At 38.9% G+C, this 24,673-nt stretch overlaps 1 protein-coding gene across 4 annotated transcripts in view; it reads left to right on the top strand.

Moving 5' to 3' along the window:
- Positions 1-24,673, top strand: part of DOCK4 (dedicator of cytokinesis 4) — a 481,211-nt gene that overhangs the window by 198,117 nt on the left and 258,421 nt on the right. For all 4 annotated transcript variants that reach the window (XR_010945592.1, XM_067746757.1, XM_067746758.1 and 1 more), the window contains exons 2-6: positions 6,662-6,745; positions 9,299-9,339; positions 11,338-11,393; positions 15,355-15,451; positions 21,177-21,325. Coding sequence is in view for 3 of the 4 variants with exons in the window: in XM_067746757.1 (XP_067602858.1) it covers positions 6,662-6,745; positions 9,299-9,339; positions 11,338-11,393; positions 15,355-15,451; positions 21,177-21,325 (427 nt within the window). In the remaining variant the exon portion in view is untranslated. The remainder of the gene's footprint in view (positions 1-6,661; positions 6,746-9,298; positions 9,340-11,337; positions 11,394-15,354; positions 15,452-21,176; positions 21,326-24,673) is intronic.

Here is a 24,673-nt window from a genome sequence, read left to right as displayed (position 1 = left end):
CCTGCATCGGCAGGCGGACTCTCAACCACTGCGCCACCAGGGAAGCCCCCCAAATAAATTTTTATATAGTAGCAAAGGGGCAGGGATGAAAACAATACCATATAGTAGTTTTTATGTGCTGTTTAAAACTGTACTCCCAGGATCCTTAGGACTGAAACAATAGTATTGAACCTTTATGTTTCCAGCTCTATGAATGATTCATTCTCTATGATCTTTTCTGTAGCTACTAAAGTGGTTCAATTTATAAGAGAACAAACAAAAAAAAAATCGAGGGATCAAGACAATGTGTGGTCATGTTCAGTAAACCCAAATATTACTGGTGGGGAAATGCCCCTGGAAAGTGTAGGATGAGAAGACCTTTGGATAAAGACAGAGCTACTTTACAACAACTGGGACAAGATGAATTTTCAACTGTGGACTTGTTTCATGCAAAAATGCTTGGAGGATTTGGGAATTTAGTTGGAAAGTTGTATCCAAAATGGAATCTAAACATAACATATTCTTCAAGTGCACTTGATGGAAATGCAAATTGAGGTTTCATGAATGCCTGTGTTTTCTTTGAATCTTTGCTTTAATAAACCAGTTTTCCTTACTTTATGATACATTATGTACTACCACTAGTAAATTTGAGCCAGTCATGTATTCAGATCTTTTGCTCTTTTACCTAGAACTGCCTTCCCCTTTCAACATTCTTTTTCATAACCTGAAACTTAAAGAGGATAGCATTCATCCATCCATTCATGACTTTCATACATTGCAAGGTAGAGTTACTTGTGTAATTCAAAGGTTGGAAATGACTTGCCATTTTAGAAGGTAAAGATCAAAGTCATGCCTTGAACTGTAGCCTAAAAAAGTGTTACTCTCCAATATGATCTGCAGTTCAATATTTATTTTAGATGTTTTAAGTTATGAGAGGTGTCCCTGACATAATCTGAATCCATTAAAACCTGACTACCATTTTTCAGTGGCTTCATTCATTCATTCCATATGTGTGTTCATTCTCCATTCATGCACTGACACATTTGTGTGCTGGTTTATGGAAGATGAATTAAAAATAGTTCCAGTTCTCTTGGGAGTTTGGGACTAGCAGATGCAAACTATTATACATAGGATGGATAAACAACAAGGTCCTACTGTATAGCACAGGGAAGTATATTCAATATCCTATAATAAACCATAATAGAAAAGAAAAATAAATAACTATGGGTATGTATATATGGTGACATCATAACTAGACTTACTGTGGTGATCATTTTGAAATGCATAGAAATATTGAATCACTGTGTTGTACACCAAGAACTAACATAGTGCTGTAGGTCAATTATACTTCAAAAACAAAAAAACAAACTTATAGAAAAAGAGATGAGATTTGTGGTTACCATAGGTGGAAGGGGGAACTGGATGAAGGCAGTGAAAGGTACAAACTTATTTATAAGATAAATATTAGAGATGTAATGTACAACATGATAAATATAATTAACATGGCTATATGTTATATATATATGTTAAGACTAAATCCTAAGAGTTCTCATCACAAGAAAAAAAATCTTTTTTCTATTTCTTTATTGTTGTATCTATATGAGATGATGGATGTTCACTAAACTTACTGTGATACTCATTTCATGATGCATGTAAGTCAAATCATTATTGCTGTACACCTTAAACTCAGTACTATATGTCAATAAAAAAAGAAAGAAAAAATAGTTCAAGTTCTCAAGTAGAAAGACACAGATAAATAAAGTGCTAAATAGTATGTGATACCTTGCCCTATTTAAGGTGTGGTCAGAGCGCCCTTGGAGCACAGATGAAAGAGTAAATGATTCCATTTGGGCCCAAGGATGGGGAAGAGGAAGTAGGAAATTGAAAGGGCTAACCTTGGAGCTAGACCTAAAACTAAGGCTACTTTGCAGTATCCAGTGTAGAAGGGCTGGGGAATGCAACTCCCGCAAAGGGGATAATATGTATAAAGGCACTGAGGCCTGCATGAAAGAACTTGATGAGAAATTAGGTATGACAGTGTGGAGGGCAGTGTGTGGAGAGGTGGCTGGGATGGGAGCCTGGAAAGGTAGCAGGAGAGCAGTGGTAAAGGACTTTGTAGGAGATACTGAGAACAGGCTTTCCCTCTGCTTCATCAGATGGCTGTTGCAGGTGGGGACAGATGTCCATTCTTTCAGAACTCAGGCAGTGACTAAAACCAAAGCAAGGCTGGTCTGGGGACAGAGTGCTTCAGTTATATATCATGCTCTGTAGTGCTGAGCTGAAGGGCCTCTTCCAGACTCTCAGAATTGCAGGCTGGCAGAGACCTTTCAGTTCACCTTGTCTAGCTCCTTTGTTTTATAGAGGAGCCATCTGAAGCCCAGTGAGACTGAAGAACTTAATAGCTTGCCTTTAATAGTTATCAAATATGATATAGCTGAAGAGTGAAGTCAGGATTCACCCACGCAGACTTCCTGGGTAAGAAATGAGGTGATACACTGTTATGACCCAGACAACCTGTCCTCCCAGTTTTAAACAGCTCCTATGAAAGAATGAGTTTTCACAGGTAATATAGTTTGGTTCTTAGAATTTTGAGCGCCCTCTTAAAATAGAATTGCCCATATTAAAGGAACCTGACTGCCTAAGACCAGAACACGTAACAGTAATGGCTCTGCCCTCATTCATCCCCTCAGCGATTATTTACCGAGTTCAGTTTGTGTGCCAGGCTCTGAACTGAATTAGGTAGACAGTTGGGAGCTAGAACTAACCTCGTCCTTATATCCATGGAACTTACAGTCTGTTGCACGAGACATCATTCAAAAACTTGCACAAATAAGAGGGGATGGTTGAGTAGTATATGGTGCTATGAGAGTGTGCAGTTGGGGTGAGGGGATGTGTGTCGAGGAAAGCTGCTCTGAGAAGTGACCAGTGAACCGACATCTGTAGGGTGAATACAGCTTAACTTGGTGGGGAGGGAAAGGAAGAGTATTCCTTGCAAGGGGTCGATCATGGGCAAAGTCCTGTGTGGGAGGGAGTATAACAAGGAAGGTCTTTGTGACCAGAGTATAGAAAGTCAGGGTTGAGGAGTACAGGATGAAACGAGAAAAGGGCAGGACCTTACAGGCTGTAGTACTGATTTTTTCTATTATTCTCAGAGCTTTGATATATTTATGAGGATGATGACATCATCAAATGTGAATTTTGAAAAGACCTCTCTAACTGCTGTGTGAGAAATGGATTGGAGAGGAACCTGAGTATATGGGCACAGCCCTATAAGGAGACTGCTAGAGAAGGCCAGGCAAGAGGTGATAACGAAGCTAGGGCAGTGGTGGGAGTGGAGAAGTTGAGAAGAAGATGGCTTTGGGAGATATCAAAGAGATAAGGCCATTGTGATGTGGGTCTTGGACTGGCTATGTGGGTCGGGGGCATGTGAATGACTCCTGGGTTTCTGGCTTGTAGAGTCGTTGGACACAGTGCTACCATTCGACAGAATTGGGGGCAATGGACGAGGATCTGGCTTGGAGACATGTAAGGATTGTATCAGCTAAATGGTGGCATGAAATAAAAGGAAAACAACCCCATCAAACTGTTGTCTGATATGGCACGATATGTCTTATTACCTTTTCCTTTAAAGAAAAGAAATTGAACCTAATAAAATTTTCCTGATGCCACATATCCAAAAAGCATTTAAGTACAGGTGTGACAGAATCAAAGGGACCTCTGGTGTCTCATAGATGCTGTGTTGAGGAAGGACAACCGTGGAGACAGGGAGCCTTCCGGGAAGGCTTTCCAGCGGCCCTTTGGAGTGATGCAGAGAAATCCACCTAGGATTAGCGAGAGAAAGCAGGACTTACAGCAGAAGACTAACATTTTAGAGTGGGTGATTGGGAGGGAGAAAATTGCTTAGATTTGGCTGGAGGCGGAGGGGAGATAATGAATGAATTCAGTTGAAGCCATGCTAAGTTTTAGGTGCTTAGACCTCTAAATAGAGATATACAAGTTGGAAGTTTGTGTCAGCTGCTGAGGCCACAGATCAGGACTGGAGAGAGACTTGGCAAGTCATATAGCGACAGGTGATTCTGGAAGTCTTAGCACGTTCTCCAAATAGGGAGAATGTATATGGATCGAAGGAAAAAAAGTATAGTTTTACAATTGAGATATTTTTAAATAGCTAGAGTATGCCAGACAGTGTGGTAAATTATTTCTGATAGGTGCCTTATTTAATCCTCCACTACCTTTTGCAGTTTCTTCATTGTTACCCGCATTTTCCTCATGAGGTAATGGAGATTCTGAGAGGTTGGTATATTGACCAAAGTCACACAGCTAATAAATGGTCAGATCTGGGTTCAAACCCACGTCTCATGATGCCAAGTTTGATGTTATTTTCCTACACCCAGCCTTTTTGACAGCAACATTTAAGAAGAGGGTTAGGGAAAGAAGGTCTACAGAAGAAGGCTGGAGGGTATGAGAGAAGCAGTAGAAGATTCAAAAGAAGATAGACTCCTGAAAGGCAATATGAATGTGGTCACAGTTAGGGAACAGAGCAGTTTCAGAACACAGTGAAGTGAAGGGCCGAGGCATGAAGGGATGGTGAAGAAATGGAATTCGTGAATGGCTGCCATGTTCAAGAAGGCGATGAGGGGTAAGACAGAGCGACCAGCAGTAGGGGACGTAGTCATGGCAGCCTTGGGAGTTACAGTAGCATTTGTGAGTGGTAAGAGCTGTACACAGAGCTGGGTTGGGTGCCCGTACACATAGACCTCTCATAGAAGCATCAGTAGTGCAGGGTTGAGACACTAGGGTTGTGAGAGATTAAGGTAACTTCAAGAGTGTAGACAGGCAATTCTGGGTACAAGCTTGCTTTGGAGTCTTTTAAATTGTACTCAATCTGCTGTCTATTCAATTGTTGATCCCTTATAAGAAGAGGTCTCTGAATTATTATTTGAAGTAATCTGTCAAGATATACAGACCTTTGATTATTTTTCAAGCAGACATGTCTTCTAGGACATCAACATGAGGTCATAGGGTATTTATGGTTATAGTTAGAAAATGACATCATGAACTAGTGCTTATCTAAAACGTTCTAACTTGGTTACTATGTAGTTATTTTTGCCTATCTCATGTACTTTAGGTTATGTTTTCTGTCCTGTGTTTTGACTGCTACCGCTAATTTTGTTTTGAGATCGTAAAACAGCTTTAGACTTCTCTGAAAGCCCATTACTTATTGGCATGTTTTCATTTATTGACAGGTTCATGTATTCCTTCAGGCTTTTAAAACACATTCATAGCAATAACAATAATTTATTTTGGGGATTGGAGTTGTATCTAAGTCTCACCATCTGAAAGAGAATTATAAAATTCACTTCCAAAATTTTGGGCTTTTAAAAATCATGCAGTCAAAGCATTTACTATCATTTTTTTGGATGTGAATTGCAAGGTGGTTTCAGCGTGTATAGTATTTAACAGGAGATGTCTCTTTCTCTTTTCGTGTGTTGAGGTACATTTTTAAAATTTTCTATCCTTGTCTCCTTTATGACTCAAGTGTTACTTTCCCGGGGAGAATCACTGTGCTTTTATTCTCCCTTAACCACTCAAATCACCTAGGGATGGTTAATCTGTGCACTCTTTCTCTCTGGTATCCTAGTCCTGCCCAGCCCTGTGAAATGTTTCAGAAACCAATCAATCTGTAACCATTAGGTTAAGGCTAAATGGTGACTCCCCTCAATTCCAAACGGTCTGAGAGCTGAGGCATGTGGGAACTGTCACGGTGGCCGTGTGTTTAGACCCAGGGGAGAGGTCCAGGCATCACCATTGCTTACTACAGAAGCAGAAGACTGCTTTAATGCCACATACTGGGCTAGGCCCTGGGGACATATTAATGAGCAAATAGGTGCAGTCCCTTCTCTTGAGGACTTTCTGGAAAAGAAATATCCTGCAAACAGCATAGCAGAAAGGCAAACCAAGCTTATTAATAAGTAAGAAATATATTCCTTACTTATTTTTTATTTATTTATTTTTTTGCGGTATGCAGGCCTCTCACTGTTGTGGCCTGTCCTGTTGTGGAGCACAGGCTCTGGACGTGCAGGCTCAGGGGCCATGGCTCACGGGCCCAGCCGCTCCGCGGCATGTGGGAACTTCCCGGACCAGGGCACGAACCTGTGTCCCATGCATCAGCAGGCAGACTCTCAACCACTGCGCCACCAGGGAAGCCCCATTCCACATCTTTGAAATTTGTATTAATAACACTTATTCGACCAAGAAGTTGGCGAATTATGTAAACTTAAAGATTGACTTTCTTCAAGAATCTGTCAAATTAGGATATGACAGCCGGCTCTAGCTATCAATGTGTATTTCCTACTCACATTCATTTTTCCTAGTCAATAACATTTAATAGTAAGCAGTATGGGCTTCCCTGGTGGCGCAGTGGTTGAGAGTCCGCCTGCCGATGCAGGGGACGCGGGTTCGTGCCCCGGTCCGGGAAGATCCCGCATGGCGCAGAGCGGCTGGGCCCGTGAGCCATGGCCGCTGAGCCTGCGCGTCCGGAGCCTGTGCTCCGCAGCGGGAGAGACCACAACAGTGAGAGGCCCGCGTACAGCAAAAAAAAAAAAAAAAAAATAGTAAGCAGTATAACTGGCTATAACTGATATGATGATCATCTCCATATAATCTATATCATTTCTTACAGTTATTGCCAGTTTTCGAGGAACTGTCCCGTATGGCCTGTCATTGGAAATTGGAGATACAGTTCAGATCCTGGAGAAGTGTGATGGTAAGTAGACTAGTGTCGATTGTTTGAGGTTGTATAAACAATCTCGTGCAACACTGGACAGTTCATAAAGTTTACAGATTGTTTCCATACTTCTATCAATCCCTGGAATTTCCCCAGTAGTCACAGTGAACCATTTTTAACAAAACTTTTTTCTTGCATATTGAATGTTTGGCTTATGGGAAAGCATTATTCGGTATTTTTAAGCTGATTGTAGTTTTTCCTAATATTATTTACTTATATTCACTAGATGCCAACATAGAAAGCAATTGAGACTATTGAATTTGTGAGAGTTCATGACTTGGGGCCAAACAAGAAGGCCTTTCTTAGAATGTCAAGAGTCTGGTGGGTTCCCCAGGACAGAAAGAAAGAGGTCTAGAGCAGAAATGCCTTACGCCAGGTTGGGTAACCAGATGCCTCCAGGTGGGACTCCTGCCCAGGCCAACTCTGCTCTAGTCCTGCAGCCATCTCCTCACCTCCCTCAAATCTGGGCTGAAGTTATTCACTGCATTTGAAAAGTTAAATGAACTTGTATGATTAATTTATGTAACAGGTATCTCATTCAATCGACCTAATATGTACATTCTCAAATGCTTCTATTCCTGGTCAACAAAACATCCTTAAACTCTAGTCCTTAAAAAGATCCCAGATGAAATGACTACTCTTTTTTTCTTATCAAAATGGCCACATTGTAAAGTCCTATCAGTATATCCAAAGATAACTGTTTTTCATCTTAATATATTGTCCTTATTAGGAATTTATAATATGGTAAGATTCTATCATATCAAGGTTCATTATTGGCAAAATTGTGTTCTCCCAAATAGAACTATTACTTTTAGTTAGAGCCTGTTATTAAATTGTGGTGATACATGGACATTTATTTTGTCCAATGTAACTAATAAAAATAAAGTTTTTCTCTGTCATTGCCAGATATATTTTGTTTCTATTTTCTTTACAGATAAATATAAAGTCTGTTTTGAATTGGTGAAAATGGGCTTCACAACTATAGGAGCTGTATTTTCGGTTTTTTAATTAATTAATTAATTTATTTATTTATTTTTGGCTGTGTTGGGTCTTTGTTTCTGTGCAAGAGCTCTCTCTAGTTGCAGCGAGCGGGGGCCACTCTTCATTGCGGTGCGCGGGCCTCTCACTATCGCGGCCTCTCTTGTCGCGGAGCACAGGTCCAGACGTGCAGGCTCAGTAGTTGTGGCTCACGGGCCTAGTTGCTCCGCGGCATGTGGGACCTTCCCAGACCAGGGCTTAAACCCGTGTCCCCTGCATTGGCAGGCAGATTCTCAACCACTGCGCCACCAGGGAAGCCCCTGGGAGCTGTTTTATAACCTGAAAACCTTTCTGTATGCTGTAGTTGGACAGAGACCTCTCTATGACGTATCTGCAATTATCAAAAAGTTTGGGTTTCTGTTAAAATAGTTGTTTAAGAATGGCTATATTTCTTGGATGGATGTCTTTAAGGGATATAGTAAACCCTGACATTATAGAGATTCCATTTCTCAATTCATTCTGTTTTCTCCAGATTGATTTCAAAATGATGTTTTACAATATATTCTTTTGAGAAAACTTGAGGAACAAAAATATTTAAATGCAAATCTCAAATACTTCTTTCTAAAAGTTCAATTAATCAAAAAAAGATTCAGTTCCATAGAACATTTGTTACATGATAAAAATAATTTCTTACCAATAAGCAAAATGGTTTTTGTTCTTGAAGAAAAAATAAATTGAAAATAATATATTTATAGGGGGCTATATATTAACCATATAAATATATGTATGTATCTATCTATCTATATATGTATATGTATATACACACCCTGTAATTGTTTTAAACTATAAAAAGATATGTTCCCCATTAAAGATAGTGCCGTAAAATTGATTCAGAGTTCCTTGGAGATTAAGTAATAGGCATTCTACAGAATAAAAACTATGTGTGGATGAAAGAGTGCCATTAGTTCTCTTAGTAGATGAGACTTGGCTTCACTCTTCTTAGGCTATCAGACTGATCCTAACCCAAGACAGTAAGCTGAAGAAATGTGTGAATTCACTACAGAACTGCTGGCTGAGCACTATGCTTTGATGGTAGAGTCTGGGCTTTGTAGTCAGGCAAAGAGAATTTGGAACTGTGTTAAATCTTGTGTAGATTTTTGAATTTCCCTGGGATGTAGTGTAGCGTTTTATAAAATGAAGTGAAACTAAGCTCAGAGAGGTCAATTAATTTGCCCAAGATTCAACAGCTAATAAGTAGCAAAGCCAGAATTTAAGCGCAATACTCTGATTCCAAAGCCTTTATTTCCGTTATGCATGCTTCTATTTTTCATGTACGTTTCCAATACAATTTGTAAATGATTTTATTAATAGAAGACTTAAACTAGTAGTCACTTGACTGTTAGTCGAGCCTAATCCCAACCCCCATTATGTTTATACCTAGAATATTTATATGTAGGGTAAAATTCCATCAGTAAAGGACAGATTGATTTCTAATCGTTTCTTCAAAGTATTGTAATGATTTATTGAAATATGACCATGATTATTTCTCCACAGGCTGGTACAGAGGATTTGCCTTAAAAAACCCAAATATCAAGGTAAAAATTATTGCTTTTAACCATAATTATGGAATTTTTAAGAAAGACAGTTATTTTTCTTTATTTCATTATGTAATTGAAATTACAGTTGGGACTCTTAGTTGAAATACTAAATGGCAATACAGATTTTCATAATTTTGGAAATTCTTTTGAACTTGGATTATAGTTAAGACATGCTATTCAAATGATAATCCTATGTAGCTCTTGAAATTTATACTGAGAAGACCTTAATAGGCTTACTATATATATAAAAAAATCGTTTTGAAGTGTTAGTTTCACAGAGAGTGAAAGTAAAATTCAGGCAGCGGAAGTATATATATTCCAAAAGAAACACTGAATAGAGGTATTTAATCTTTAAGTTTTCTGTGGTATCATTTGTAAAAAGTTGGTGTGGCAAAACAGGTTTATTGTAGGGTATGTTAAGAGTCCCTTTGGATTTGAGGAGCTGAAATGTGGGAAAATCATATAAAGAATCCATCTTTCTTACCATTACCAACAAAAACTAAGACTTATTATCCTTTATATATTTATATAAATCCTAAGGAATTATAGTAGGAAGTAATAATGATTTTTCTTTTACCTTTCATTTATGTAGTTTATGATTTTGACACTAATCCTCGCTAATATCTATATTTTTTCTAATACTTTGTTCTAATCTACCCATGCTACCCACATTTCTCTAATATTTTTTTACATGTCATGTTCATTTTTCGGTTTAATTCTGGTTTTACTAGGATTGTAGATAAGAAATTGTATCATTTCTCATTACCAAAGTCTAATATAAGTAATCTAAACTCTTTTGTCTGCCTTTCTGCTTAAATATACCTTTTTTCCGGATCATCCAACTGTGTTTATTACTTTATTTCATTTATTTTAGGCCATTCTAAAGGAGAGCCTGATACTTTTACCCTCATTTAAAGTTATCTTTGGACATCTGCAGGCACATGCAAATGTAGCTTCAGTATTTAATTTTTCATTTAGTACATGCTTGAGAAAAAATGTGTTATGGTTTGTTACTTCTGTTACCCTTTGAACCTCAAGTTCTGACTTTTTCTTGTTAATTACTATAATTACTCTATTTGTTATTCCTACCATATTAAGGTAAATTTAAATTCCAAAGGAAAAAAAAGTTATTTTTTTAACCTATATACGTATTTACTACTGTTGTATATTACAGAACTTGCTAGTTAAATTTTATATTATCCTTGGATCCACAGTGGTGATAATGTATTCAAATGACATTTGTTTTCCTAAATATTTAATTGAATTTGTCATTTAATTGTACCTAAAAAATCATTCAGAGAATATTGTTGTTTAATGGATAATAAAATTGATGCTCTTCTTTTTAATGTTGTTTTTTTCAATTTCTCATTTAGAACAAAGGAATAATTTCCTTGCCCTAGCTTTTCCCTACAATAAAAGGCTTTAAGCTAGCGTGGCTTCTTTTGTTTAATTTTTATTCCGTCAAAATGGCAGCCTGGTGATTAATTGCTGCTATGTTTTCATCAAAGATCTTCCCTAACATGTAATGCACAGATTGTTTCCAGATTCATAGTGGTATTTTTTAGTATATATTTTTAAATAGACACATGAGTATTTTTGGAGAGAAGAAAAAGAACTACAACAAAAACAAACAAACAAAAACCCCCTTCTTTCAATACTGGAGTATTAAAAAAAAATTCTTATTCAACATGCTTTCTATATAGAATTCTTGAAAATATAAAAATTTTCTGTTTTATAAAGAATATACTTTTGAGTGGGATTTAATTTTTTGATTATATTTATTTTAAAGTATCTCTAAATTTGTACACTGGTAAGTAGTAGAAAATAAAATGAATGGGTCTAAGCTACAATAGATTTAGCCTAAAGAATATGTTAGAGATTCCTTCTTCCTAGTATTGTTATGGTCGTGTGGCTATATTTTATACATATGACTTACAAAACTAACTCTGCTGTAATAGACAGCTAGAACCATAACCTGCATGTTTTCTCTTCCAGGGTATATTTCCTTCCAGCTACGTTCACTTGAAAAATGCATGTGTAAAGAACAAAGGGTAAGAAATGAATTTTATTAATAGTTGAAGGATTTTTCATAGAACCATTACTTATTTTGGAATTTGAAGACTTAGTAATTGTCTTGAAAAATGAACTATAGAAAAGCATGCCATTGTCTGTGTTGTTTGATAAAGACAGATTACACTAAGGCAGTTGGCGGAGAAAATTCAAGAACCACGTCTGTGTGTTGGACAACAGTAGGATCTAGGGCTCTGGAGGTCTCTCATTGTCCAGAAATCATGGAATCGGCCTAACCTTTTTTTTTTTTTTAACATCTTTATTGGAGTATAATTGCTTTACAATGGTGTGTTAGTTTCTGCTTTAAGCAAAAAGAGTTGGTTTTTCCTGGTTTCCTGCTGTGTAGGGAAGCATGGCAGTCACACCCATCAAATGCTGAGTCATGTCTCAACCCCAGGAATTTCCTAGATTCACTACTGAATTATAAGCAGCCAAGTCTGCCATTATTTTCCTGTTTGGGGTTAATACCATATCCTTGTGTGACCATTTCACAAAGCCGCTATCCTGCTTCAGAGAACATCATTTCTGTGCTGTTTGTTTGATTGAGCTCATTGATCACTTAGGATTTCTGATATATTTGAAAAGTTTTTCCCAGTCTGTGTCCAAAAGGACTTAAAACAGCTGTTATGATAAAAGATTATTCAAATACAATATCACAGAATGAAAGAGTAGCACTTGCTTATTTAAGTGGTTAACATAAGCAGATTATTCATTTTAAGTGAATCCAAATATTTGCTGCCAATGTCACAAGGAATATTCATTGGATCACTGAATAATTTTCATTTTATGACAAAAGAAACAATGCAGGTTGTACCATAAAAATTTCATTATTCATCACATAGCAAAAAATAGGAATTTATTAAATTATTAAAGCACATTTTAAAGCATATTAAATTATATCTTCAAACTTTATTTTTACCGGAAAAGTTCCATGGAGGCTATTCAAATGGGTGATTCTTATATCCACTCTCTATAAAGGTAGAGTATTAAATCTTAGCTCAGTGAAATAATTTCTTCAGATGGCTGAGAGTATATGGTATAACTACTTTGAGTATGTGGATAAAACTTAAAGAGTCTAGGAGATCCTTATGTTATATGTCTTATATATGTCAGTTACTTTAAGCAGTATTATTATTATTATTTTGATAGTAGTAGTAATTATTTAAAACAGTAGATTAAAAACATAATTCTAATACTAATAATTACCACTACTATTACTCTTTTAAAAAATGTGCGTCCGTCAGAAATGTTGTGCAGTTATAATCCACCAGAAGTGAGTCAAGCAGAGTTATTAATCCTTTTGGAATTCTTCCACCAGGCTCTATCCACCTCCCTTCAAGTAAACCAAGGGACACTCCAGAAAACACATGCTTACTCTTTGTTCTGACCTTTCTGCCCTAGTGATCTGGTCTAGGCAATGTTGAAACCCAGGGTTTCTACCCTGTCCCTTAAAGAGTCCACTTGAGCAGACCCCCTGCAGCCAGAGTTCTTTGCTGCCTTTGCCCCAAGCCCCACCCTGATCCCCTCAACTCTCCAGAGCAGAGGGCCACCCAGCCCCCATCTTATACTCTGACCGAGGAAGAGAAAAGAGAAGATGCTAGCAAAAACGTCAAGCATCACTTCACCCAGTGAAAGTCCTCTCTCTCAAACTGTATTGGGGTGGGACATAATTTTAATTGAAACAAGTATCTTCTTTTATTTTTTTATTTTTATTTTTGTCCTAGCCAGTAAGTGGTGAGTATCTGGCTCCCTTGAGTCCGAGGAAGTTTAAATATGGGTAAAGGTGTCTCAGAATTTGGTCGTGTAAGTTTAAGACTTGGTTGTGGGTTCTCCACCTGAAAGAGGGCATGATAAGCATTATACAGCAAGAGAACTTCAGGGTAGAACCAAAATTTATTTTCTTAAAAAAAAAAAAAAATGTTGGAATTCATTGAGACTTTAGGTTCTAGGACTATTAACTGGAAGAAAAACTTTAGCCTGAAAACATTCAAGAACACGTGTTGCCAGGTGATTGCTTTCCCAGAGAGGAACCTCTTTGGGATTTTGATGTTACCTGCCTTATTTTCAGGGGATTAGCACCCTGATTGCCCACCAGGATGAAATAGCTGCAAAGTTCATCTCAGAATAACTGAACAAAATATAATTTCAGGGGCAACTACTTATGACAGACTGTTTGAATGTTGATTTTGGTATAATTAAAAGGAAACAGCTGCCTCACCTAAAATGGCAATTCTGTGCTTCTTAAAAATTTACATTTTGGTTGAACAAACCCCAAATCAACTTCCCACAGACTGAATTGCCTTTATGTTCTTTCCTGGGTCTTCAGAGCAATGCAGGACTGACAGGGGTCCTTAAATTACAGTTTGTGAGGTCACTTCTCTATTGTTTAATTCCTGCTGAGGTCATTTCAGTTTTTAGATGTTAAGTAGGTTGTTGAGTTTTCCTGGAAATTCACTGTTCCCTCCTGACCTTGCATTCTATCATTTTATAGTCTCTGTCTCCAGATATTCATCCTTTAAATTGCAACAGCTGCTTCAAAAGCAAAATAAATGCACTACCATTTAAAAATGTCATATTATATAGACTTGATAAAAGGTTCTATATATGTCACAGTTCATATATTACTGTTTACTTTTATTTCTAGTTTTACAGCCCAGCTTTATGTTTTCAGCAGTGTGTAAGCTCTAGAAAGGAGTAAAACATTCACAGGGTCAGTACTTTAGCAGCAGTATGAAATGAGGAGAAGAGGCTCTGTTGGTGAAGAAATCGAGGCAAGATTTTAATTCCCATACTTGCTGTCAAGAAAACTTTACAAAAAAAATTATATGCACTTTGGACATAACGTCAAAAAGGAGTGCAGAGCAGTTATTAGCCTCATGCTACAAAGTAACTTTCCCTTGATCATCCATGTAACCTGGTTCAGTGTCTACATATTAGATATTGTCCTTGGAAAAAAATACTCAAATGAAGAGATAATCCCCATCAGTACAGTCAGTTAGCATTCTTTTGAGAAGCTGTAGTATTAATAGGCACTTACCCATTTTAAGCTGCGCAAAAACTGGAAGAATTTGAAAAAAGAAACTAGAGACGAGAAGAAAAGGTTATTGTATGTCAAAGATAGAATACAGAAGACCAATTCAATCTTCTGTTTTTTCCCTCCATCTCCTTCTACATCTCCTTAATATTAGGACCACCATACATACCCTGCTAGATATTGGTATGAATATTTTCTAAGTATCGTTTCTGATGTTTAGAAAAGAAATAGGAGAAATATATTACCCTAATCATGGAGCAGAGCGTTCTGCAATGGATATTCAAATAGCTGTGATGTCAAACCCTTAATAAGTTCTGTGATGCATGACAACATTACTGATAGTAGTAATCATTTTTCATGGTCTTGTTGGCAAGTCATGAAAATGAAGTGTTAATGAGAACAAGTGAGTGTTCAGTCAGTATATCAGTGTCTAGTTGTTTATAACGGTGAGTTAGTTTAGATGTTTGCAGCCATCAAAGCCTGATCGTTGAATGAGCCTGTCCCTCCCTTTGAGTCCTATAGTCATAGAGCTTGGAAGGCAAAAGCCATCTCACAGTTTCTGTAGCCTGGTGACCTCATGTTACACACAAGGACTTTGGGACTTGGAGAAGTTAAACGAGTTGCTCTTTAGAGGTCAAACTGTGGCTGGAGCAGAACTCTTCTGCTATTGTTGCTTCACCACCACACTGCTCAGACTTGATCTGGATAAAGTGGCTGGTCGTTCTGTTATGGTACTGCCGTAACCCACTTTACATTCCTCACACAAGTTCATGATCGGATCCCAGTTACTGTCTGCAGAACCAAAAATAACTCTGCAGCTTCCTTTCCTGGTTGGCCTTTTAGAGTGTTTAAGATTATTGCCTATGTCATTTGCATATACACTTTGTTGTTGTTGTTCAATTTCACAGACAATTTGAAATGGTTATTCCCACTGAAGACTCTGTTATCACAGAAATGACATCAACATTAAGAGACTGGGGAACCATGTGGAAACAACTCTATGTGGTATGTAACTTTTTAATGGCATCATGTTTCCGATAAAGAATTGTTTTAAGAAATATCTGAACAGGAGTGTCAACTAGCATTTGAGCACATGCTGTAAGTCACTAGTACTCCTCCAGGGATTAGGGATAGAGAGCTTAATAAGACTCAGTGTTGCTTTAATCCCTGTGTCCATCTAGAACGGATTTTGCAAGTTCTTTTTCAAGCCGCACGAAGGCAAAAGATCACTTTCCTGGCATCTAATCAAATAGGATGGTTTACATGGAACCAGGGTCAGGCTTTCTGAATACATTTAATTTTCAGGGGGAACTAAACTTATTTTCAATACAATTTTCATATTGGTGGTATTTTTTATGTTCTAATTCTCTATAAATTATTCAAGTATAATAAAAATGATAGGCTGCTTAGCCAGAATCAATGAGAATGTTCTAAATGTACAAGAGAAAGGAATGTTTCTTGGGGAAAAAAGGGGTCAGTGTTTTGGGTATATATATATATATATATATATATATATATACACCTATTTACATGTTGTACTTACTGAGAGTCTTCTGTGGTGCAAACCCTGTGGGAAGTACTCTATATGTAGTATCTCATTTAATCCTTACTACCACTCAAGGAAATAAAAGACTATGATCATCCTGAGTTTACAAATGAGGAAAATGAGGCCGAGAGTGAAGAACTTGCTGGAGGCCAAGTAGTTGGAAAATGGCTGAGCTGGGATTCCGATGTAAATCTAGTACCCTCCCCTCACTCTGAACCACTGTATATGGGGAATTGGGGGTGACATTTTGGGGAAGATGAATTTATTTCTTCTCTGATTTTCAAAGGAATTTATAGAACAGCTTAATCATTTGAAGGGATGTGCTCAAAATACAAAGGTGTACTTATCCTGACAAAATGATTTGAAATAGCCTGTCAAAGAGAAAATCCAAATTAGTGAGGGACATGGGCACAAAATGACCGTTTTTATTTTCTGCTACGTAGAAAATGCAATAGGGGCACTTTCCTGGTGGCGCAGTGGTTAAAATTCCACCTGCCAATGCAGGGGAACATGGGTTCGAGCCCTAGTCTGGGAAGATCCCATGTGCCGGGGAGCAACTAAACCTGTGTGCCACAACTACTGAGCCTGCACTCTAGAGTCTGTGAGCCACAAGTACTGAGCCCGCGAGCCACAACTACTGAGGCCCGCACGCCTAGAGTCCGTGCTCTGCAACAAGAGAAGCCACCACAATGAGAAGGCCACGCACCGCAACGCAGAGCAGCCCCTGCTCGCCACAGCTAGAGAAAACCTGTGTGCAGCAATGAAGACCCAGTGCAGCCAAAAATAAATAAATAAATAAATTTTAAAAAGAAAATGCAATAGGATAGTTCATTGAGGCAAGAAAATCTTTAAAAGTCACTAATAAAAACCCTTTTGATGTTGGATTTCTCTGACCATGCCCTCCTGGAGCTGGTGGCATTAGGGCTCACTACTAAAGTCCACAAGACGATCTTAGATGAAACACAGTGTCTAGGCTTTGCTGGGGTGAGGTAAATGCACTGTCAAGATAACTGAACTCAAGGGCTCTGTGCTGGGAGACTACAAAGGAAATGCAGATCTCCTTTTTAGATTTAAAAAAATTTGTGTTGGAAAGAATATAAAACCCAAGTATTATTTCATTTAATATTGTACCTGACACTAACATGGAAAATGAAACTATGTAAAATTTTCAAATCACTGCATCCTAAGTACCCACTATAAAAATAATGACAGTGTAAGTGTCAACCATTAGCTGAGCTAAGGCACCAGCACTTTTCCTTTTATGTAGCTGCTGGTGAGGAACAGAGTTGAATTTCCACTTGATTCTTCCTTATCTAGCTATTTTTGCCTGCTTTTGAGGCTGCGAGCATCTATTTTGGGGACATACTTGATTGGCTTGAAAACCTATGTGTTGTAAGCTCTAGGAGTAACCTTCTCACCTCCTACCGTCCTAAGTGACGGAAACAGAGAGAGAATTTTTTCAGAGTTTCCTTGGATACTGGAATGGTAGTCAGTTCTATTAGGAAAAAATATAAAGTTTAACCTGGAAGTACCAGATTTTTGACCTTGAGAAGGAGGCTGACTTGACTCTGTTGGACCTTTTGGTTTCTCTTTTCCTGATGTAAACGTTTTTGCTAAATGTTTTAGTTCAAGTTCATCATGCTTGAGTGTATTGGGGTACTGTCTGTGGTCTTTCCTAACAGTTTTAAGGCTAGCTTCTCCACTGGAAGCTTCTCCACTGGAAGGTGCTTGATGAGCCACTAATATCTTGTCAATTGTAAGTAGTATATGAGATATACTTAATATACGTAGGACATTTAGCATAAAAAAGCACATGGCAGATGCTTGAGAAATGCTATTTGCTCTTTTTAATAACATTGGTAATGGCCTAATTTAATGTCCTTTAAAATATCACTTAATAAAGTATCAGTAATCTAACCACAAAACGTTTAGGAGAAATACAGCAGCCATCTTTTACCAAGTACTTTTGTGCGGGCCTTTGGGTGGGTATTTCACATCTGTCTTCTGTGGGACTCTGCCAGGTAGTTTTTATTCTCGAAGCTCATCAAAGATAATCTATCCAGAGTCCCATGCTAAGTGGGAAAGCCTGGCTGTAAACTGAGGTCTGCTGCTCCAAAAATTATATTGTTTTCATCTTGAGGCAAATCAAAACTTACCCATTCTCTACAACACTAAAATATTTACAGTTCACTTTTTGCAAAAAATATTGCAGAAATTTTCTGATATATTGTAAAAATGTTTAGGTATTTTTCTATTTTAAGTGTTTAATATTGTACCCTACCTTTTTCATTTGACATTAAATCAAAAGCATTCTTCCCGTTTCCTGAACAGTCTTCATAACTATCCAATTTTTAAAATCCAGTTTTTAAAGAAGCATCATTTTCTGACTAGCTGTCAAAACAGGTATGTACTGTTTTCATGCACGAGTAGGGAGGGTTTGCTGGTCAGGACTGCAGTATGTCACTGTTCCTGCCACCTCTTCCTGAAAGGGAAAGCGGACCAACTTGTTTTCCTTTTATAAAGGATCTGACTTCTTCTCAGCTCAATGTTCTCTTAGACTTAAGAACTAGAGGCGACATTATTAGGAAATCAAGCCCATTCTTCTGGACAACTGCAGAACGCCTTCCCCAAGAGCAGGACAAGTGACTTTCACACTGTGACAGTCATTTTAAGCAGAGCTGACTCTCTCCCCAGCTGCATGAGATTTGACTTATATTTTCCTTATGTAATTTCTTTGACTCAAGTGAACTTTTCTTTCTGACCAGAGTTCCTCAAGTTTTTTTTTTTAATTTTAATTTTTTAAATTAATTTTTTAATTGAAGTATAGCTGATTTACAATGTTGTGTTAGTTTCAGGTGAACAGCATAGTGATTCAGTTATATATGTGTATATGTATGTGTGTGTGTGTATATATATACATATATATATATATATCCTTTTTCAGATTCTTTTCCATTATAGGTTATTGCAAGATACTGAATATATAGTTCCCTGTGCTACACAGTAGGTCCTTGTTTATCTGTTTTATATATAGTAGTATGTGTCTGTTAACCCCAAACTCCTAATTTATCCCCCCCACTTTCCCCCTTTGATAATTGTAAGTTTGTTCTCTGTGTCTGTGAGTCTCCTTCTGTTTCGTAAATAAGTTCATTTGCAACATTTTTTTTAGATTCCACACATAAGTGAAATCATATGATGTTTGTTTTTCTGTGTTTGGCTTACTTCACTTAGTATGATGATCTCTAGGTCCATCCTCCTCAAGTTTTTCTTGATCTTCCCTGCTTGTTCTTTTATATGATCTAAACAGAACCCACCTCTCAAGATCCACCAAAACTAACAGCTCTAAATCAAGGTATTCCTTCCTTCATTCTTCAGCTGCTGGGACTACGTAGTGCAGTCTCAGCCATTGTGGTTGGGAGCTTACACCAGGTGAAGAACACAGACACTGACCAGTGACTTAAAACATTATAGCACCTTTGGAATGACTTGTATGGGAGTGTATAACGTGAGTAAAGAGTGAGAGGTTATAGAAGAACAGGCTCAAGAGAGTGCTCTAGGAGTTGAGAGCAAGATTATTGATATCTCAGAGGACAGGGATGGTGTCGTGGAGAATCCTTCTTGGTCAGCTGGCACATTGCCTAACCTGCGCAGTACATGAAAATGCTCTTCCAGTCACCAAGCATTGATAAAGCAGAAGATCCATCACTACTTTTTACCAAAAAAAGAAAAAAAGAAAAAGAATGTTATGACTGACCATCTTTACCCATCACCCAGAACTTGGTATTTCTGGCAGCGTATCTCTGTAGAGGACTTTAGATGAACGATCATCTCAATACTTTCGTACCACTATTCACATAGCCTACTAATAATTTTTGTAGAAAGTAAAAGCATGGCTTCTTCTTAAGAAAGATGAAGGGTTGATGGAAGATGAAATACTTATAAAAGGTTTACCCTAAATATCTCTGGGGAAGAGACATACATTTAGATTTTGATAAAGACACAATATTTATAAGAGGGTTTATTCTGAATCAGAACATTAATGATAACAGCATTAGTAGCAGCTGTTACTTACATGATATTTATTCTGGGCCAAGCATTGTTCTCAGAGTTTTAATATATGAAGTCATCAATCCCTATAGCAAGCCTATGAGATAGGTACTATGATAGCCATTCTACAGATAAGAAAAGAAGCACAAAGAGGTTAATACACTGCCAAAGGTTTTTCACTCAGTGAAGGGCAAAATTTCAATGCACATTGAGGTAGTTTGTCTTTCAAGTCTGTGCTCTTAATCAGTATACTCTTGGGGTCTCTTCACAAATGTTATCTCTAATCCATAAAATAACCTTACAGGAAGTTAGTACTGTGCCTGTTTCACAGATGGCAAAAGCCATACTCAAAGCCTATAAAACTAGTGAGTGGCAAAACCAAGATTTGAAGCCAGGAGTTTAACCTGTCCTTTTTCCAACTAAGCCTCCTCGCTTGATGAATTTCACAGGAGATTAGCCTGAATTTACATGAATGTTCAACAAGTAAGAAAGAAAACATTTCTTTTTAAGTCTAAATACTGACCAGATAATGGCAGTGAAAATTCATCAATGAACGAGTGTGAGAGCCCTCTGTGTACCCAGCTTCTGATGGGAACACAGTAAAGCATTAAGACCAACATGTAAGAAATAATTGGAAAACCGTGTTTTCTGTTGAATTGGCTTTAATTACATGCAGGCATACTTCAGAGAAGGGGAAAAAAGAATGTGAGCAAGAGTTGTAAGGGGAAGATTTCCTGAGGGAGGTGGAGGTCGGGTGGAGCCTTGAAGGGTAGTAGAATTGGATGGAGCTAAAGAAAGAGGATTTGAGGTGGAAACGGAAGCAGAGTAAGTAAAGCCAGAGACCAAGCTTGGGTGTGGAGGCTTAGTGAGGACCCTGGGACACAATGTCTGTGTTGGGGAGTCTGAGAAGTGAAGTTGGATTCTTGGGCAGGAGAACAGCATTGTGAAATGGGATGAAAGCATGTAGAGCAATGAGTGCATTTGAGGACCCGAGGGGAGAGTTTGTCTGTTAATGGAGAATCTGTCCACAGAGTGGCCAGCACACAGAGGGTAAGCAGGACTGCCCCCCATTTCCTCTGTGGTTACCCCATGTCTCAGTGACTGATCATTGAATTTCCGCATTTGTGTATTTCCCAGAGAAATGAAGGCGATCTCTTCCACCGGCTGTGGCACATCATGAATGAAATCCTGGATCTGCGGCGGCAGGTGCTTGTGGGGCATCTCACCCACGATCGGATGAAGGATGTGAAGCGCCACATCACCGCCCGCCTGGACTGGGGCAACGAGTGAGTACTGGCCACTGAGGGGGTGGTCTCTGGTGGCTGAACACAGCAGATGTGACTGCAACACAGGTGTGAGCCACTATGCAGTCCTATCTCTGGAAGACACCAGAGGAGGCTTTTCCATCTTTCTGCTTTGGGGGGCTTAGTGCAAACTCTCACTAGTAGAGTCAAGAACTGCATCCTCTAGGGCTGGTGGGGGTCCCAGGACATTGTCGGTTCTCTACTGCCCTGTGTGCTCTGACAGTGTGCAAATGCTCATGAAATACAAAGTATTCACTGGGGTCAATCAGATATGGCGTCTGCTAAAAATTCATCTTGTTTCAAGGCTTTAGGTTTGGCATGTGAATTTCCTTCTAAATATATTCCTCTTCTTTATTGTGGCAGTAGGTCGTTGGTGTAATCTGGAGGGATACGCTAATGCTAATAGCTTCTGTTAAAAGTCTTAGGACAGGTACCCTGGGTGGGAGGGGGCGTGCTCTCCTTATTGCCCTGATTCTGCCTGTGTATACATATTAGTCTCTTTGAGGAGCTACTTGGGAGAGCTCAGTAAAAAAGCTGCTCTTGACCAAGATTTACTTTTAAATAAAACTGTGAGTGACTAATCTACAATAACAGCCAAGCACTTTAAATAGTATCTCTAATCACTTAAAGCTCTGATGAAGGCTGATTGTGCTAAGTATGAATGTTAATATATGGGGGAGAAATTAGAATAAACCAGCTTTGACTGTGATGTTAGTTAGGCTTGTATGGGCTTAAGTTTAAGGACGGTAAATGGTCCCTCGGTATCCTACAAGGTCATAGCCTCCCTCCGTTTCCTCTCCCCAAATCCCCATTTGCTATTTGGACCTTCAAAGGATCTTAGGGCAACAGAATAAAAGAAAAGCCGACAGAAAAAGGAAAAGGCAGTAAAATGTGCACCACAGATAAATTTGCCTCTTGCTGAATCTGGAAAAACTGATCTGAAACGAGAGTGTGCTTCCTCTAACCATAGAAAGTCGCTTTATCAGAAGCCAGTTTTGTTTCCTGCCAAGATATCACATACTACAGGTATGAAGACGTGGACCCACTAACACATTTTAAACCTCTGTCTCATCCAGAGTCCTTCTGGTATTTCGTTGAGTGAGCTGTGCCATTCATCCTTTTACCGACAGTCGGGAGAGCAGCCCTAATTCATTTATCTCAGGGAGATTTATTCATTCTGGGGAGTCAAAAACAAGAGCAGGTTTGGAATGCAGCAAGACATTGTACTCGGAACTCTGCTTTTTTACGATGGGAGGCAAATTCCAGAGCCCTCCTTGACTTCAGTTTCCTCACTTGTCGAAGGAGTAAGTTGAGCTAGAAGAGATCCAAGGCCCCTTTCCACTCCAGGGCAACATGATTCAAAGCACATAGCATTTCCTGAGAGAGATGATTTGCCAGCCACATGCATGGAGCCTCCGGTCTCGCTGTGTGAGATGGGGTAGCACTTTGAGGGGTAGATCTGAAGACTTTTTTTTTTTTTTTTTGCGGTACGCTGGCCTCTCACTGTTGCGGCCTCTCCCGTTGCGGAGCACAGGCTCCAGATGCGCAGGCTCAGCGGCCATGGCTCACGGGCCCAGCTGCTCCGCGGCATGTGGGATCTTCCCGGACCGGGGCACGAACCCATGTCCCCTGCATCGGCAGGCGAACTCTCAACCACTGCACCACCAGGGAAGCCCCTGAAGACTGTTTGACCATGACTTAGGATGCCCATCTTTCATGTGTTTTTTGTTTGTCTGTTTTGAGAAAACTTTGAGCTTTCTCTGAATTATATTGGCTCTTAGTCATTGTGCTGATCCTCCTTTAAAAGACTAGTTTGTAAATAGGAAGAAAGTTGGATGAAGTTAGCTTATCAAAAATAGCTTAGAAATATAGAGCAGGCAAGAAGATGATACTTTTTCAGTTTTAGGAAGGAAGATGATGACATAAAGAAGGGAAAGGAGGGAAAAACATTAATTATGACTGAATCATGGCTCAGTTTGGACTCATGTAAGTTCTAGCTTGTACTTTGGGCAGCTCTTTGGCTAATTTATGGTAAGTTGGTAAAACATTGATGCATGAAAGTGAGCAATGTAATTTATTTAGATCATCCTCAAATTCATGAATTTTCTGAGGTCTCATTCTGTTTCCTTTGAATTTCTTTGACAACTTATTTAAAATGACTTACAGTTTACAGATTGTGCATTTACTGTATTCCTTTAAATATAGTTTTCGTACTGAATGGAAAAGCAAAAGTGGAAAGCAAATTCAGATAATTCTCTTGCATATTAAACTAAGTTGTTCTGCAAAATTGTCTGTCAGCATGTAGATCTCAGGATGAACATAAGTGAAAGATGTGTTCAATCTCAAGTTGTATGTCAAACTGTTGAAGAGTGGTGAAGAGAAGCCCTCTAGATGGAGGAAGCTTGGGGGGAGGGGGAGGGGAGGGGGAGGGGGAGGGGGAGGAGATAACCCATCTTGTTCCCTACAGGAGATAACCCATGGGTTCCCTTGAACCCATCAGAAGAAGTGTTCTCGCCTGGAAGCCTCGAACAGACTTAAAATAATAGCACCTGTCTCAGTTCTCCGTAGAGTCCTGTGCTGTCCTTTGATTTTCCTGTGGTAATGATACAGGAGGGAGTACCCATTCATTCTTCCTTCCTGATGTCCCAAAGCAGTTCAGTGACTGAGTTAATATAAAACTAACCCCCCACCCACCCATTTCCCTTTCTGGCTTCCCATGTCCTAGGTCCTCTCCTTCCATCCTGTTCCTTCCCTCTTTGCCTCATTTCTTCTTGTTTTTTAGAGCACTGTCCTGATCCTCTTCTGTGAGCTTAGAAACCTCACACAGTGGGAGGGTTATCCTAAGGATATACCTAGGAATTAACAGAACAAAATAGAAACATATGAAAGTCTCTTCACACAGCTAGGACTCCAGGAAGCCAGCAGAAGTTGAATAATCCAAGCCTTATGAGAGGAAAAGACTTGCAGATCACCAGCTCCTGGGGCCCCAAAGCTGAGGAAGGTTCTGGATCCCACACCTACTCCAGAACCTCTGCTGCTGGGGTTGGTCTTAACTCAGTCATTCTGCAGTGATGTAGATCACTTGTCCTTCATGTTTCTCAGATGGTTGATGCTATGTGAATTTCTAGGTTCTCATTGACAGCCAGTATCCGTTATTCATGTTCAAACTGAGCACTTTATACCAGCTGCTCATGAGCTGCTGGCCAGTCCAGGGATTATTTGTCCTTTGGTCAGGTGCCTACCTGTGGGCCAGTCAGGTGTGGCTCGGGAAGGGGAGATGGTCAGATGACTAAACTACTTCAGCTGCCCCCTGCCCCTCCCAGAAGAAAG

Source organism: Pseudorca crassidens, chromosome 8 (genome assembly GCF_039906515.1).
Source record: "Pseudorca crassidens isolate mPseCra1 chromosome 8, mPseCra1.hap1, whole genome shotgun sequence".
Taxonomy (NCBI): Eukaryota; Metazoa; Chordata; class Mammalia; order Artiodactyla; family Delphinidae; genus Pseudorca; species Pseudorca crassidens.
The sequence above is the reverse complement of the archived record's forward strand: the minus strand, read 5'-3'. Positions and strand labels throughout refer to the sequence as shown.